General features: G+C 33.2%; 1 protein-coding gene across 4 annotated transcripts in view; it reads right to left on the bottom strand.

Moving 5' to 3' along the window:
- Positions 1-2538: 2538 nt before the first annotated feature.
- Positions 2539-17474, bottom strand: part of LOC126829615 (retinoic acid receptor RXR) — a 94820-nt gene continuing 79884 nt past the window's right edge. For 2 of the 4 annotated variants that reach the window (XM_050559563.2, XM_050559584.2), the window contains exons 2-7: positions 11734-12112; positions 10626-10783; positions 8668-8828; positions 7973-8099; positions 6507-6731; positions 2539-6295 (exon numbers count right to left, since the gene is read on the bottom strand). In XM_050559563.2, the coding sequence (XP_050415520.1) occupies positions 6042-6295; positions 6507-6731; positions 7973-8099; positions 8668-8828; positions 10626-10783; positions 11734-12112 (1304 nt within the window). In that variant the 3' untranslated portion in view covers positions 2539-6041. Of the gene's footprint in view, positions 6296-6506; positions 6732-7972; positions 8100-8667; positions 8829-10625; positions 10784-11733; positions 12113-13913; positions 14271-17474 lie in introns of those variants that run through there. The other 2 variants (XM_050559594.2, XM_050559572.2) reach the window with 2 other exon arrangements.

Genomic DNA, 17474 nt, shown 5'->3' on the forward strand with positions numbered 1-17474 from the left:
ATGTTTGTTTGTTTTTTTTATTTCAGGGATTATTTTGAGGATATCAATTTTTTAAATGGTTTTATGCTAATCTCTAAACCAAATCTGAGCAATAAAATGACATGAAATAACCAAATGCATGCGTATGAGTGTATGAAGGATATTCTGTAATAGCTTAAATGGAGTTTTCTCCCTTAGACTGAAAGACATTGATATTTATTTAATAAGCACAAGAAATTAAATGTATAATCATTTTTATACGTCCACATTCATAATGTGAACGTATTATGCCGTCGCCCCTGTCTGTGTGTGTGTGTGTGTGTGTGTGTATGTATGTATGTGTGTGTGTGTGTGTGTGTGTGTGTGTGTGTCTGTGGTTCGCCTACAGGGCGCAATTCTTCATGGATTTTCTTCAAACTTGGTATACTTATTCCTTATACCCCAAGGAAGATCCCTATTGTTTTTGGTGCATGCCCGACCCCCCGGGGCAGAGCCACGCCCATTTCTAGTATTTGTTTGTTTGTCGTCTACAGGCCACATTTCTTAACTAATAATCTTGAAACTTTGCATACACATTCTTTGTACCCTAAGGAACATCCCTATCGTTTGGGGTGCATGCCCAACCCCCAGGGGCAGAGCCACGCCCATTTTCTTTTCGTGTGTCTTTGTGTCGCCTACAGGGCGCAATTCTTACTGGATTTTCTTCAAACTTGGTATACTTATTCCTTATACCCCAAGGAAGATCCCTATTGTTTTTGGTGCATGCCCGACCCCCAGGGGCAGAGCCACGCCCATTTCTAGTTATTCTTTAAGTGGCATTTAGCGATCAGGGAACAAATTAACAGAACACAGTTTTTATGGGATACAATCACTAGTTTATTCTAAAAGCACGACGTTTCCACAAGTATTCTCTTATCGTTATCAATCAAGCAAAAAAAAACAAAAAAAAAACGTCATGCTTTTAGAATAAAGACATCGATTGTTTTAAAATAAAAATTGTGTTCTGTTAATGTGAACGAAATGTTATACTGATAGCAGTCCTACAACCCAGTTTTATTTCACAGACCCTCAATGCAAACTGGACCATATCAAACAAAACAGGAATGTGGACGTATATTGCTGCGTTAGCGATGCTCTTGTTAATTTTTAAGAGAACTTCACCAAATATTCATGACAACAGTCGAAATATGTGAGAAGTTACGCGTCCAGCAAGACAACTGCACCTTTTATCACCATAGCTGATTAAAATGATTGAATATCCTAATTTAATCAAACCACATTAATGAATGTTTACCTATTAATATTTATAATGATTCTTTATCATAATATGTGTTTATGTTTTATTTTATTGTCTATAATTTTGCACTGCCATTTTGTTCTTCCCGGTTTAGCGTACTATTGAAATTTTGTTTTATTGCCTTTCATAGTGTCACCCTTCTTATTACAGCGATCTGGGTCCGACTAAGTCTCCCCTACTTATTGCTTGATATGTATCTATGTTCTGGTTCTACAACATTGTAACTTTGTATGTAATGAAAACTCCTGAGTTTATAAGTTGGCTATGTCAAAAATAAACAGTAATTTGGTTAACAAGTTGTTTAATTTTCGAGCAAGGGAAGATTACTTCTTGACTGATCTCTTAACTGCTCATTGGAAGAGTAGACACTGCTGGCAGAATTACCTTCACTTACAGCAGACCTCTTGTTAGAGGATGCTAAAGAAGTTTCTATATATATCCTTTGTAGAAGAAGTTTTTCATTCTTAAATGAACCAAGACATCAGTTAGCCACCCTGTTCTTGAATCAGTTACTTTGCTTGTACTACGTTAAACACCATTTCATTTCATTTCATTTTGCTTGTACTAAACTAAAATCTGCTTCTGCAGTCTGCATCCTGACTATTTCATATATATACAATACAAGAGTACTCATTGCTGATCTGATAACTCATATTTAGAGTCCATCCTTTTAGCTAAGGAACTTCCTTCAAATCGGGGATAAGGGAGTGAATTTGATCAAAACTGATGTATAATTGATTGTGCATGCATTTGGTTGTTCATTGTGTCAATGGCATCTAGTAATCTAACTGGAAATACACAGGACACAACTGTATGGAATACAATTCCTGTTCATTACTGAACAAAATTTCATGTATTTAAGTTAAGTTACTAAATGCCCTTAAAACAATTTATCAGACATCGGTACATAGATCTGGCAGTTACACTGATCATTAAATACAGAACATAAGAGGGTAAATCTATACATGTAACTTTCTTACTTGATTAAGATCAGTGAAGCATATTATGTATTCTATAGCATTGTGTCATGTGTATATGTATACACCACTGTAATACAGCAAGAAATAAAGTTTGCATGGGTTCTCTCTGATAGCCACTTTAAAGGCATAACAGAATTCATAGAACTGTGCCTCGTCTAATATAGCAAGTTTAAGATGCATTATGTAAGTACCTGCAATAGGCAGATTTTTGAAGGAATTACATTAACACCCCAATAAGATAAAAAAGAAAGAACCCAATCAACAACAAACAAACCAAAAGAATATTTTTATGTTATTGATAGTTTTATTGTTGATGTCCATGGCAATGTGTACATTTGACAATTTACACCAACAGAAATATGATAAACTATGGTTACGATGTGATTCAACAGATACACAGCAAGAAAAAAAAAATCTATACAAAATTAAATCACCATGCCTATGGCAAAAAATTACAAGCTTACTTCATAGTGTTTTACAAAGCACCACATCTTATATATAGAGAATCCCTCACAAATAGATAAAGTTATAGGTTTTAAAATGTGGGGTAAATTTTACAATAAGTGATAAAAAAATAATAAATCAAATTGATTATGATTCCATTTCAAGCAAATCTAAATCCATTTCAACATTCAACAGTAAATAAGAAAAAAAATACCGGTATCCAAAAGAGAACTTGAAATGTAGTAGACTAACTTGAAATGTAGTGTACTGACATTGTTATTGTAAGTAAATTGTAGTGGACATACATTTAGAATAGAAATATGCATTGTCTTTTTCGCATATTTTTTTTTAAATTTAGGACTGCAAAAATAGAAATGACCTTATTCTATTGAACATAATTTAATTCTTACTCAAAAAATGTGTACATTTTCATGAATAATTTTCTAAAACTGTGTTCGTTGGAATATTATTATTTCCAGTGTTATACTTCTGACTTTTATCTAAAAATGTAACAAAAATATAAAGTTGACCTACACATAAAACAAAGTACACATGTACAGCTCATAAACTCTATATAAAGCGTAGTGACGTATTTACTCATTGCCCTTTGTGCAGGAGTCTAGTTTCCAAAAAAAAAAAAATATATATATAATGGGGAATAACCAAGAGAAAAGAATCTATTGCAATATCAAGAGGGCTAACTCTCAACAACCATAGAATTGTATTATGATCTCTTGTAGTAAACATCATGCTGGTTAAAAATAATTATAATATATTCATAATAATAAACCTGTTGTCAAGACAACTAGAAGCTAACAAATATATACATAACTAATAATAATAATAGAAGTATAGTAGGATATACAAAAGGTATGTATATATATAAAGTAATGATTATTTACATTGTCATGTGAATAAGTATATATAAGATTACATTTCTAAATGTGCTGTTCATATAATCTACAATAATCTGAATATCTTAATCTTTCCATTAGGGTTTTTCTCTTGATTACAAAACAAACATTAGAGCATTTGAAATAATTATCATGATCTTTGCTGGTGTTGAAATAATTTCATTGAAATATAGAAATGAGTATTTTTAAACAATTTTATTTTTTTTAAAAGTCTCTGATCATCATTTGAGGGATCATTAATTCCGTGCAAACTATAATATCATGAAAGTTGAATTTCTAAAAACAATCAAACAAAAAATGATTCAATTCCGTTCAGTATTGACGAAGACATGATTTGGAAATTTGACAAAATTCGGCAAGCCAGTGCCACTTTTGTGGAAATCATTTGATACGCCTGTTTTTTTAATACTCTTGTATCCAAGACAGGAGATAATCTACCATTGACAGTTTGATATTGTTTTCTTAATTAAATGTCAATAATCAATATGAGTACATATTTGGGCGGATTAAGCTGTGGAAAGTTTTGATATTTTTCCGAAAATGCAAATGACATACAGAGACATTAATCTTAATTAAATATTTTGGAATCTTTTTGTTAAAAGTACATGAAATTGAGAAAAAAGGATTTTGTTAACATATCTATTGCAACTGAAATGTTAATAGCTAACAAAATAGACAAAAGTAAGACAACTTTTTGTTGATCAAACTGGTATTACATGTAATTTTGTAAAATGCCTTTTTTTTTTAAAAATTTCAATATAAAAATGTATTACTTATTTTCATTTTAATACAAATAAAATTCAACATAGATTTGACTGACCATACAAAGGTTTCAAAAATTATTAACAGAACTGCTTTAAAAAAAAAAAAAATAATAATAATACATTCAGAGACATTCTTTCTCTCGGTACTCTACACACATTCAAGATGAAAATTATGCTTAAAAGCAATCAACTTTCAATAAAATAACAGCAATTTGGGCATCTTTCTGCTATTTAGGATTTCAAGTCATGTTTTATATCTCTCAAAGTTTTAATTAATAGTTCAACTACACATAAATATGTTTTGTAGTAATCAAGAGGCAAAATATTTTAAGACAAAGTTATTTTTGTGTAAATTTATTTTCCTCCATTTTTATGAGTTTCTGATGAATTTTATGATTTTAATGTTAATATAACATAAACAATAAAAACAATCTAATTTAAAATATAAAACACTATCAATCAATAACGAAATTTAAAAATTTCATTTTGTCAGTTGCTGAGTTAGGACACAAAATAATACATGTACATAAAGCTAGATTTAACTTGTAGTTAAAATGCAGTGTGAATAAAGAATAACACATTCCAAATCCAAAACATGGTGAATTCAGATATAGAGCCAATTTAATGTCTTTTTATGCATAATTTAATAGAAGTTAACACCTGATTTGTGTTAGCATTGCTTTCATCCAAACTTGATTAAGAATTACATTACCATCAATTGGCCATTTTGAAATTATTTTAGTTTACAAGATTCTTTAGGGAACTATTACATATTACAAATAATATACAATCTCTAATATATCACTACTAACAAAGATAGTAAAATTCTGAATCAAAACAATAATTAAAATTATAAAATAATTAACACAAGACTGTATTTTAAGGATACAAGTTTTGCCATATTTTGAATCAATCAACAATTTTATGCCATTTGTAAGGAGAAAAAAACATTTCAATTTGTTTAATTCTTTTGAATAGACTGTACCCTACTTTCCCTAGACGTGTTAACATATTTGGGGACTAAATAAAAATCAAGGCATGGCAGATCATTTCTATAATAAGCCAGTCCTTTGATTACCATTGTGCAAAAAAGTTGTGCCCTTTTTCTTTTTTAGCAAAGAAAAAAATGTACAAGGCCAAATACTGGATTTCACCTCTTACATTTTCCTTAGTGTCATAATTTGCACTTTTAAGGAATATTCTAACAATTATTAATTATTTAATTTTCTTTGTTGAATGATATTTTTCTTTTTTTCTCACAAATCAAGAGGAACATAATAATGCAAAATAATATCATAAACTTTGTAATTTGTTAACATATTTTGTTAAATTACACTATCACAATGTTATGTTCAACAAAATAATGACCAAACAGCACATTGTTTTCTCAAATTAACACAAAAACTGTTTAAATTTAAAGCATTAAAAGCAGATTTAACATACATTTTTACTGAATTCTTTTTACATAATATTTTAATATCTAAAAATAATTTTTTCAATCTCGAGATATTTTATAGATTTCATAACTAATATATAATACATTTAATATGTGCGTGATTTATAAAAATTTTAGCTAACAATAAAACATTTAGAGTTGTAATTCTTTTTTTACTTTCAACTTGTGGCACTGACAGGCTTTTTTCTTTATGAATATTCACAACAGCTACGTCTGTGGGCTTGGGTTTTCTAACATCTCCATAAGAAAGGTATCAATAGGGGTATCTCCAATAAGTTTGAAGAAAAATAAATGTTCAAGACATTTGAGTCCTATGCTCCTTAGAGCTGGTAAACGGAGTAGTAATTTAGCAAATCGACCCGGTTCATCCGGATATCGCGTTTTACAATATTCTTCCAATGACGCATACACTTTTTCTCTTAGCTGTTCTACTTCTTGTACTGCTGTTAAACCCTTGGCATCTAAAATTAGAAATAAATTAATCAATGAATGATATGTTCAGTCGTTGTGTAAGACAGGATGCTAAGTGCAGCATGGATGATCATTTCTGCATGTTGGACACTTGCTAAAGCAAATCTACCCAAGGAGTCCATGATTAGTGAAAAATATATAGTTGATTATCCAAACATTAATCATATAGTAAAGCTAAGTACAGGATACTGATAAACTTACCAGGGTTAAAAAGAACTATGGCCCTAAGACATCCTAACTCTGTCTTATCCATTTTCATTTCCCTCATTTTGGCTACTAATTCTGTTAGAACTCTATCAAATATAGTTCCAACCCCAGCTTGATGGGCACTACTTCTGTGTACATGTAATCCAGTAGCCAATAAAATTCCATCTTTTACAGCAATAGACCGATGCGAGAAACCAGCAATTAATAATTCATTCCAACCTAGCAAAATAAAAAGATAAGCATTTTGTTAATATTATAACAGTGGATCCTCTAGAGGACAAACTTTTATCAGATTTTAATATATCACCATAATGAAGGTTGAGTTTGAATTTCGGGAAAATTGAAACGAAACTGCCTGACAAAATGTCCGTTCCTTGTACGCAAATTGTGTACAAGGATGTAATACGAAGGTTGTGAACCCTCTAGCGGTCACAATTTTTGTCTGATTTTGATGAAACTTAAAATATATCTTTATATCCCAAAGATCTCAGTCCCTTTAGATATTCCTGCATCAGACCGTAACTTCTTGGATTATGCCCCCTGATTGTATGAAAAATCACATTTTTTTTTTTTAGCTTGTTCTCTATCCAACTCTTGCAAAATGTGGGCATATTTTGCCTGGCAACCTCTCGTTTGCTAGAATATCAAATTTCTCATGACTGAATCAACACTGATAGTACTCAGATTGATTATTTAAAATTTAATTAAGTACCAACACATGTAACTTCGCGGCTTGGATTTAATCAGATTTAAAATGCGCTTACTAATTTTGTTAGCTCACAACGAAATGGTGGCAGGCTTTTTACATAACAAGCAGCCGAGATCGATGAAATTTCAATTCAACACATCTTTGTAAATTGCAAACAGAATTTTAAAATTTTTGGACCGATATTCCTATTAGAAATTAATCTTTCATAACAGTGTAGTTTAAAAGAAATTACTACTTTGCTAAAATGATGTAACAAGATTTTCATAAGGACAACACTAGCAAACAAGGAACTTGCAGGGATTATATAATGTCACCCTCTTTTTTTTTTTTTTCATGTAACTTCATTTGATCACCAAATCAATGACTATCATTAAAAACACAGATAGATGGACGCATTGGTGATCAAATATAACTTTTGGGCCAACGACATACTACCTTCATTTACATGTATATTATAGTGTAATAGTAAGCAAAATACACTTGATCAGACATTTGTATTTGGAGTTCTTGCTATGTGCAAGCATTCTACTTCATAGTTTTCTTACTTAAAAGGTATAACAATTCAAAATAAAAGCCAAATATAACACTGAGTCATATCTAATTAAAAGTACTCTTAAATATAAGATTGAAGATCATATACAATTAAAAATAGAAAATTTAAGACTAAACATCATTAAAAATATACTCTTATTAAATATACAATCAAAATAACATTTATCATTATGTTAGCAAATCTAAAATCAGATTTTACCTGCACGTAGTTGTATCACCTGGTCTTCTAGAGGTAATTCGGTGAAATGCGGTATACGTTTGGCCCATTCTACCAATGTAAACAATTGTTTATCTGCTGCTTGACAAATATTTGTGACTGGATCTTTCTGAAAACCAAAATATTACAAACTTAATAGTAAGTTATTTGAATTAAAAAAATACATTCTTCCGTTTATTCTTTCAATGATTCTAAATGGCATTTAATGCCTCATTAACATGTTTCATTTGTTATGAATTCCATTTGCTTGTATGTATAAGAGAGAGAGAGAGAGAGAGAGAGAGAGTGAGAGATGTGGTTTAACGTCCACTCGACACAAACTAGGTCATTTCGGGACTAACACATGGTTTAATTCTATTTCAATAATTCGCTTGCGCGTGGGGGTCTTTAGCAGTGGGAGGAAACTGGAGGACCCAGAGAAAACCCACGAGGTTGGACAGGCGACCCTACTCCTTGTCACGTACAACTGGGGATTTGAAACCATGCCAGTTGACTCAATGACAGGCTTTATGATACAGCGCGCACATGCTAACCATCCAACCCCGGTATGTATAATGGAAACAGGACCTTCAATCCCAAAGATTCTTATCAGTCTGAACCAATATTCGAACTGCAAATTTCTGGTTGTGAGGCTAGTGTCTTTACCATGTTATCACCACTACATATTTGTTACTAACCTGAGTGTCGATGTAAGTATCTATTTTTGGCTCAACCGCTAGTTCCGCCTCCAGTATTTGTTCAACGGGCATGTCATTATTAACGCTACTGGTACTCTCAACCTCTTCACCCTTTTCCTTAGTTCTCTGCCTTTCTTCCTGGACAGCTGTGGGAAGCACGGCTTCAACGTTAAATCAATGTCAGAAGGTGAGATAAAAGCAGAAACTTGGCCATGCCATGTTTTGATTGAGGTTAGAACTTGTGATATTTTGTGTCGTTTTTTTGAATATTTGGTAATTTTACTTTGAAATTTCAATTTAATATCTGCTACAACAAAATTTTGTGTACTTCAATCAACAAAAATCCACAAAATTTTATAACATTTTCTATTTCTAATCAAATAGTTAGAACTTTACAATGACTAATAACCCAAAATTAAAAATAAAAAATTCCATTTTTTCACAAAGAAATTGAAATGTCAAAGTAAGGAGAGTTAAGTCTTTTTGGATTATTTACTGAAGTGACAAGTCCTGCAGTTTGAGTATTTCAGAGATTTTCTGTAAGTGCTAAGAGGAGACATCTGATTCTAGACACAGATAATAAAAGTAGAAGAGGAAGGGGACAGGAGGGAAAGATTAATTTTAGAAATAATTCTATATTATCACTGAAAATGTTATATTTTCATTAGAAGTCTTTATTTACTTATACAAGTTTAACTATATACTAACAAGTTTATTTCAACTATTAAATTTAAAGTCATAAATTATATGGTCAAGTTAGATAAGTCAATGCCAAGTCACTTTTGCTATATAAATTAAAGTTAATACAAGCTTGGATTTTTGCTTTGAGATTGTTTTGTTTATTATATTGATAATGTTTAATTTGCAAGTTCCTTGACACACATCAGTAAAATCTCTGCATATTATATCACAAACATGGGATGACCAGTAGCAAAATCAAAAGAAAATCCAAATGAAAACAAAACTCTAACTCATAATGCAGAAAATAAATGAACTAACATAAAATTAAAAGGAAAGAGATAGAGGATATAGTTAACAGATTAGTACAAAAGAAGAATGTTGTCAGAGAAAAAGAGTAAAAGAAACAATAGAGGAATAAAAATCTTGCTTGAATTCATTTGATAAATTTTGGAGGTGATAGATACATGTATATCAATTCGATTTGATTTTAAAAATATTCATTTGCAATTTACTAATAAATTTACCCCCCCCCCCAACAAAACAAGTGAAGTCTCTACTATTTGTACCAATGGAATAATGTCCTTTTCTCGAATTAAATTTTGGCCTACATGCAACCTTGCATTTTCTATGAGCAGGATAAATAGAATTAATTTTAATAACTATATCCCACAGTCCCTGAAACAAACTTCAACAGAATATTTCATGTTTTAGTGTACCCACTAGATTCGTATGAATCAGATCTTCGTAATTTCTTACTACCACTTGGTGAACTTGTGTCTGCCTCTAAGCAAAACAAACAAGATACAAAAATTCTAACATCTCCAATTTAGATTTTAGATCAAGATTTTTAAGAGATAGAAATAGCTGAAATATTAAAATGCATCACAAGTACTAAGAAGCTAAATAATTAAAAAAGCTCTAAAAATAAGATATAAGCTCCAAAAAATATCATACACTAAAATTGTTTTACATTTGAACAATAATTTTAGCATTAGAATAATATAATTGCATACATGTATAGGGTAAAAAAAGAATACCACAAATCCATAAAAGTTTAAAGCAAGCATTACATTGTAAATAAATTCAAGTTCAAAATCTTTTTCTTTAAATTATTATTACTTACTATAAGTTTACTTTAATCAAGTTCAAATTCTTATATTAATATCCAAAAAAATTATTTTACATACAGGCTGTAGCAATCCAAACATGCTAAGCATAAATCTGATGTATTATTTTGTAATTTTGTATAAGACTTAATAAAATGTAAATTCATTCACCTTCTCGTTTCATTCCCATTGCTAAACATTTCATATAACGGCAATACTGACAACGATTTCTCTGACGTTTGTCAATATAACAGTTTTTATCATCACGGCAGGCATAGGTTAACTCCTTTCTTACAGTTCTTTTGAAAAAACCCTTACAACCCTCACAACTGGAAAGAAAAAAAAAAAAATACATATTGGGTTAAAAATATTACAAGAACAGGGAGACAACTCTAAAATTGTAATTATTATCTGCCCTTAGACCACAAAATCAAAAAATAAGATTTTTTAAAATTTGCCAAGTACTTAATAATTCATGTAAATAGGCATCTAGTACATCCTTGTGCTAACATTTAATGACTTGTTGAACAAAAGATGAACTGATAATCAGATATATGTAACTTTAGCTGTTCGAGTTATAGACAATTGTTGAAATCAAATGTATAAATTTAAAATCTATTGGGTTTAACCATAGCCTTAAGAAGTGCATGAATAATAATTTTAAAAGTGATCAAGGTAGTAACTTTGTAAGCAATTATCGGAAATTGGGTGGATAAAAGGTCCCAATCACACTTATATTGTGCCTGTCATTTACTATGCAGGACTTGAATCAAATAATGATCTTAACTGTCATCCCCATCCAGCACCACTGACAAGGTGAAACCATGCTGAAAATTCTGTAAGAACTTCTCAGCCAACACTGGGATTGAATCCGGGGACCTCCCGGTTGAGCCAATGACTTACCGTCAATGGGCCACACCGGCTCTTCTCAGCAAATGTAGAACTATTCAATATGCCACACCACGCAGATGTCAAATGTTGAGGTATGATACATGTAGAGAGCCCAACATAATTCAAGATGGACATTACTGACTTAACAAATTATTTATAATTGAGAGATTTTTCCTCTACTACATTCATAAGCATATGGTCCAAAAATTATGATTCAACATGGTTGTATCAATGTAAACGACAGAATAAATCCATGATTTGCAATCACAAAATTCTGAATTTCGACAGGGTTCTTTGCAAATATGAAAACAATTCATCAAGAACGAAAAATTATGGACAGAACTAAATGAGATGATAGAAGTTCACTTTAAATTAGTAGAATAGTTACCTATAAACACCATAATGTTTACCAGAAGCACGATCCCCACATATCGCACAAATATGTTTGTTGGATAAAGTTGTGTGTGGTTGCATTCCTGTTGGTGACGGACATCCCAACGACATGAGTGGAGGGGTACCCATAGAAGATGTAGGAGAATGAAGAGGAGGGGAATGCATCTGTGGGGGACCTGGAGAATGCTGTGTTGATGTTGGTAATCCATGTAAATGACCGTAACTAAAGTAAGGATGAGTACTGGTAGGAGATCCGAGAGTTGATATATCAGGTTTTATATCTGGTGGTGGACCATGCATGTTCATACCCATAGAATTGGGTGTGTGCATCCCGTGCATGCTACCATTTACATGCACATTTCCATCTAAGGTATCTGGAAAAAAAAAAAAAAGAAATCATAATTAGTTATCAGTTATTATATAATAAACAGTGACTAATAAATTAATACCCACTACCATTATGATGACAACATTTATCTATTGACTATGCAATAAAACATATTACATGTACTGATGTAGGTCTTATTTCATGAATCAAAATATGAGCTCATAATATATATTCATTAAGCTTACGCATGATGTACATAACTTTGCTAAGACAATGAGTGTGTACATGTTAACAACAGCAATTTAACTACATACAAGCATTATCAGGTTGGATGTTGAATTTAAGAAACATGTGTACATCAGATTTTACAAGATTATTAACATTAAAATTGTGATGAATTTATTTTACTCTGAACTTCATAGACGTAGTACTAGTAAGAACATGCGTGGTGCAATCTTATAAACGTTTAAAGGCATATACATGTAAGATAAGGTGTTTTTTTTATAACTAATTTTCAGGAATGTACATCAGTACATGTAGTATACAATACTACATGTATGTGTACATGTATGAACGAGATCAAAAATACAACAGTTTAAGTCAAACTTAGTTCAATTAATTTAGGAACTATCTAAATTGAAACTGCTTACTTTCTACTTTATCAGTGTTTATACAGCAATCAAAAATTTTGAGATGAAAAGTATGACTGCATGTGGTGTGACTTGAGTGTTGACAACGGTCATCATGACTAGTTGTAAAGTAAAATCATGTTTGAGTTAACCCAGTCTTCCTATCAAAAATCATACTACTTTGAATCAGGGAGGGGCTCAATAAATATTAGATAAGTTTTCACTGTTAATGTTATACAGGTACATGTAAGCATAAACTTAATGAAAAGATAAGTGCAGTTGCTAATTAGAAAGAGATTCACATGTAACGGAGGCCGACAATAATGCATCATTGTTCCTGAAACAATGTTAATGGAGAATGTAAAAAAAGCATTTGATGATGGTCATTAAAATCGTTAGTTTTGTATTAATCGTTAAAGGGGTGAATACATGTAGGATAAAGCACTTCATAACAGTCAACACACAATTCCGATGTTAAATCATTTCTGAAAAATCCGGCTGTTAAGTGTTCTATAAATAATCCTTGATGTTGATATGTAGAAGTGTACATGGGTTATAATATGATTATATGTATGTCAGTACCATACCAAAGTAGCTGAACTGACCTATAACAATAATTGTGCACATTTAAATGTGCTGTTGCCAGTGTTAACAACGTTGTATGTAGGTCACAGATTTATGGTGTGATAGGAGGATCATGAAATGTAAAACAAGTGTTCGTTTAATCCCAACAAAACTTATAACGCAATAGTATAGAGCAAATGCATTTTGTACAAATACTGAAATGGGCTAGTGGCTGAGTAGTAAGGGCGATTTGTGATTAATGTGCCCGCCCCTCGTTTAGTAATATTAATATTAGTATTACTAAACGAGGATTTATTCTACCAAATCTCGCCGTAAATCGAGCAATGCGATGCCACTCACTGAGTGATAATCAATTTATAAAATTGTATACGAATATTTAAAAGAATCATATAAATACATAAATTATACATAATGCAACAGTCAAAAGAGAATATAACATGTCAACGGAAGGCCACAACATACAGCAGGTGTTAGGGTGCTTTTCAAGTGGGAGAGTAATTTAGTGCACGAACTCCTTTGACTCCAAGATGGCCGACATCAACCTAACCAGATGGTATTTCGGCTTACATAAGCAAAATCGATCGCTACCTTCTCTATTTTGAGCTGTCATGAAGGAAAAATAACCTGACTTACCCATCTCTGAACGATCCATTGGTGCCTTTGGCTCAAATGACCGTCCAAAGAGGACTTTCGACGTCTATTTTCACCTTTATGATCCACAAAATGTCGGACTATAATTTACCACATTCCCAACGGGGCACAATCGCTACCCATAATTCAGTTCGTAGCTCAGACAAAACTCTCCTCTCTCTACTGGCCGTATTTAGATGTTTAGCCCAGTAAATATAACCCTAAGACAAGGCAATAATGTACCCGAATATACAAAATACTGTTTAACAAACTACTCTCTGAAAGACTCCTTTTTGCAATGTATTTGGGGTTAAAATCATAAATCCAAACCAGTGATGAGTAAAGACAAGAGACAGTTTAACTAGGGGTCAAAAGTTCAAGGTTGAATCGAGGTGACGTAAAATGGATAAATTGTATAGCCCAGAGTTCACAGTGACCTACCGTATCTAAAACCAAATGCCAGTATCCAATTTAATAACCACTTCCTACATGTAACTCGATTTTCAGCTAATAATTAATAACCAGTTTCTCTCGTTTGTGCACACATGTAAACTTGTAAATTGTTCCCCCGTATATATATGCTATAATTTTTTTTAGATACCGGTATTTAGTTCACCGTAGTAACTAGTATTCTAAGGCCTGCTATAAAGGTGAGCCAAATGTATAATAATAACAATAACGTTGAGATGATGGAGGTTCATTTTCTAGGTCAATGTTGAAATGGGGTTTCGTGAAGGAAATGAAATGAAATGAAATGGAGTTTAACGTCCTACTGTTCTGCTCCTAACCTGGGCTAATGAAGACGGGCATACGCCATACAGTGTGCTATGAGGGAAATTTTGCCCGGACAGCGGCACTACGGCCTACTCTTATATCGAATTCCAACTGCCAAGGGATCTTTTACGTGCACGCCAATGTGTACACGGGACCTCGGTTTTTCGTCCCATCCGAACGACTAGACAGCTTTCCTTGTCAGCCCCTCCGTCCTGCATCACTGATAAGGGAGAACCACGCCGGAAAATCTGGATGAACTTTCTCTGCCAATGCAGGGATCGAACACCCGACCCCCAGGCTAGCGAGCTAGCGTCTTACCCACTTAGCCACGTGATCCACGTTTCGTGAAGAGAGCAGCACGCCTTTGCTGTTTGCCCTCAGATTATGATGGCCTGGGGTGCACACCCTTCGTTCTTTAAGCAACGTCAATCTTGAGATTTGTACTAGATTATAGTTAATTCATTCTAAGATCGGTCTTGGACTCTGATAACTAGGCTAATTTTATTCTGGTCAACACGAAGTATGAATTGAGTTGGCAATGAATTGTCAATACAAGAATTATCAATTTCATTAGATTAAATTTATCCTTGTTTTGGTTTTGTATCTTTTAAATTGGGGGTGGGGTTGTATTTTCTTACTATTTTTTTTATTTCTGATATTATTGTTACGAACATGTAAGTAACCAAGTAGGTCCGTGAGACGAGGACTTCAAAGACACATGGCATCACTGTAAAGTTAGAGGCATTTCATTGGATATCTGTGGATTACGAGGGGTGATTGATAAGTAGTGAGCCTCGATTGGAAAACCGTGCAACACAATGATACCACGTTTTGCACGTGTACTATTACGTTCCTCGGGCTTTGTCACAAACTTTCATCACGTTCGGTTAAGCTGTTTGGTTGTGACAGGTCATAACAATCAAGTAGGGTCTGTTGTTTTCAGAAAATGGACCATATCGAGGCGAGAGCTGTGATTAAGTATCTGCATAAAAAGGGTCTAACAACGAAAGCCATACATGATGATATGGTTGAGACATTAGGAGATGATGCTCCATCATATGCCACAATTAAAAGGTGGTCAGCTGAATTCAAGCGTGGCCGAGACAGCATTGAAGACGAACCACGCCCTGGTCGACCAAAAACTGTGTAAACACCTGAAATGGTACAAAAAATCCATGATCTGATAATGAATGACCGGCGAGTTACTGAACGATTCATAGATGGGGTAGTTCGTATTAGCCAGGAGAGAGTTCATTCTATTATCACTGAAACTTTGGAAATGACAATGGTTTCAGCACGATGGTGCCAAAGCTTTTGACGCCTGATCAAAAGCGTTCAAGACACATCATGTCAGAAGAGAATCTAGCCTAATTTGAAACCGATCCTGACCGCTTCCTAAAACAAATTGTTACTATGGATGAATCTTGGGTCCACCACTTTCAGAAAGAAACAAAAGAGCAGTCAAAACAGTGGAAACGTGTGACGTAGTCGACCCCAAAGAAGGCAAAGACTGTTTCATCGGCAGGAAAGGTGATGGCCTCAGTATTCTGGGATTCTGAGAATGTTCTCATGGTGGATCACCCCCAAAAGGGTCAAACAATTAACGGTAGATACTATGCAGCACTTATAAGGCAGTCGTTGAGGCAAGAAATTAAGACCAAAAGACGAGGAAAGTTGACCAAAGGTGTGATTTTCCACCAGGAAAATGCACCAGTGCATAAATCAGCTGTTGCCATGTCAGCACTTTTTCAGCATCCACCCTACTCTCCTGATTTAGCTCCCTCAGACTTCTATCTGTTTCCTGCTCATTAGCCCAGTCGGAACAGAACAGTAGGACGTTAAACCCCATTTCATTTCATTTGTGGTGTGTCTGTCTATAAACAGTATCGACCTAACCGTAGATTCAACATTACTGTGTGTTCAGAATATAATAAAATCTAATACGATCTTAAATCTTATTTGTAATACAAATCCTTTAAATAAAATAATGATATCGGGTGTTCCTGAAAGTAAGCATCGCCTAATTTAATCCTGTGATGTCTCGATTAAAACTGTTTCTTTTATAAGACAGAATACGATATGTATAGACCCAAACACATAATACTTATAGACAAGATGGTGGGGTTATAATAGATAATTTTAAGATGTCATTATCGCCAACATCAAAACTGGTCACATTTCATTGCGACCGGGCATTAGCATGTAATCTTTCCCTGATGGCGAAACGCATTGTAGAATATGGCATACTGTTTGAAATAGAAAATACCCCCGTAAGGAAACAATTCCCACCTTTGGCAAAGCTGTCAGGCGTAAGGGAGAGTTTTTGTAGCCTACAATGTATATTGCCCTTGGGATCGGTAATAGGCCTAAGGGCTAAGGTAAAACATTGGGGTAAAGTTACCGCTTGAGGTGTTCTATATTTTACTATACTACATCAATATATCGAACACTGATTTATGTGTCTCTACCATGTGCCATTGTTTTATTTTATTTTATATTATTTATGGCTGGAAGTGTGCAACAGTGGATGGAACAAGACGACTGTGCTTAGTGACAATACATAATTGCTCAGACTACTTTGGGAATTTAATGAAAGACAAAACATCATATTATATTGTAATAATAATGAAATGCAATACTACGCCAGAAGGACTCCTAGCAAGTGTAGGAAATAACCATTTATTTATAGCATTGTTTCCAGTGTTTCCGCACCATCCTTTGTTACCCCCAGGACATATCTGTTCTTTTGTATTCCTGCACATTATCTCTATTAATACCAATACACTTCAT

Source organism: Patella vulgata, chromosome 1 (genome assembly GCF_932274485.2).
Source record: "Patella vulgata chromosome 1, xgPatVulg1.2, whole genome shotgun sequence".
In the NCBI taxonomy this organism is placed as follows: domain Eukaryota; kingdom Metazoa; phylum Mollusca; class Gastropoda; family Patellidae; genus Patella; species Patella vulgata.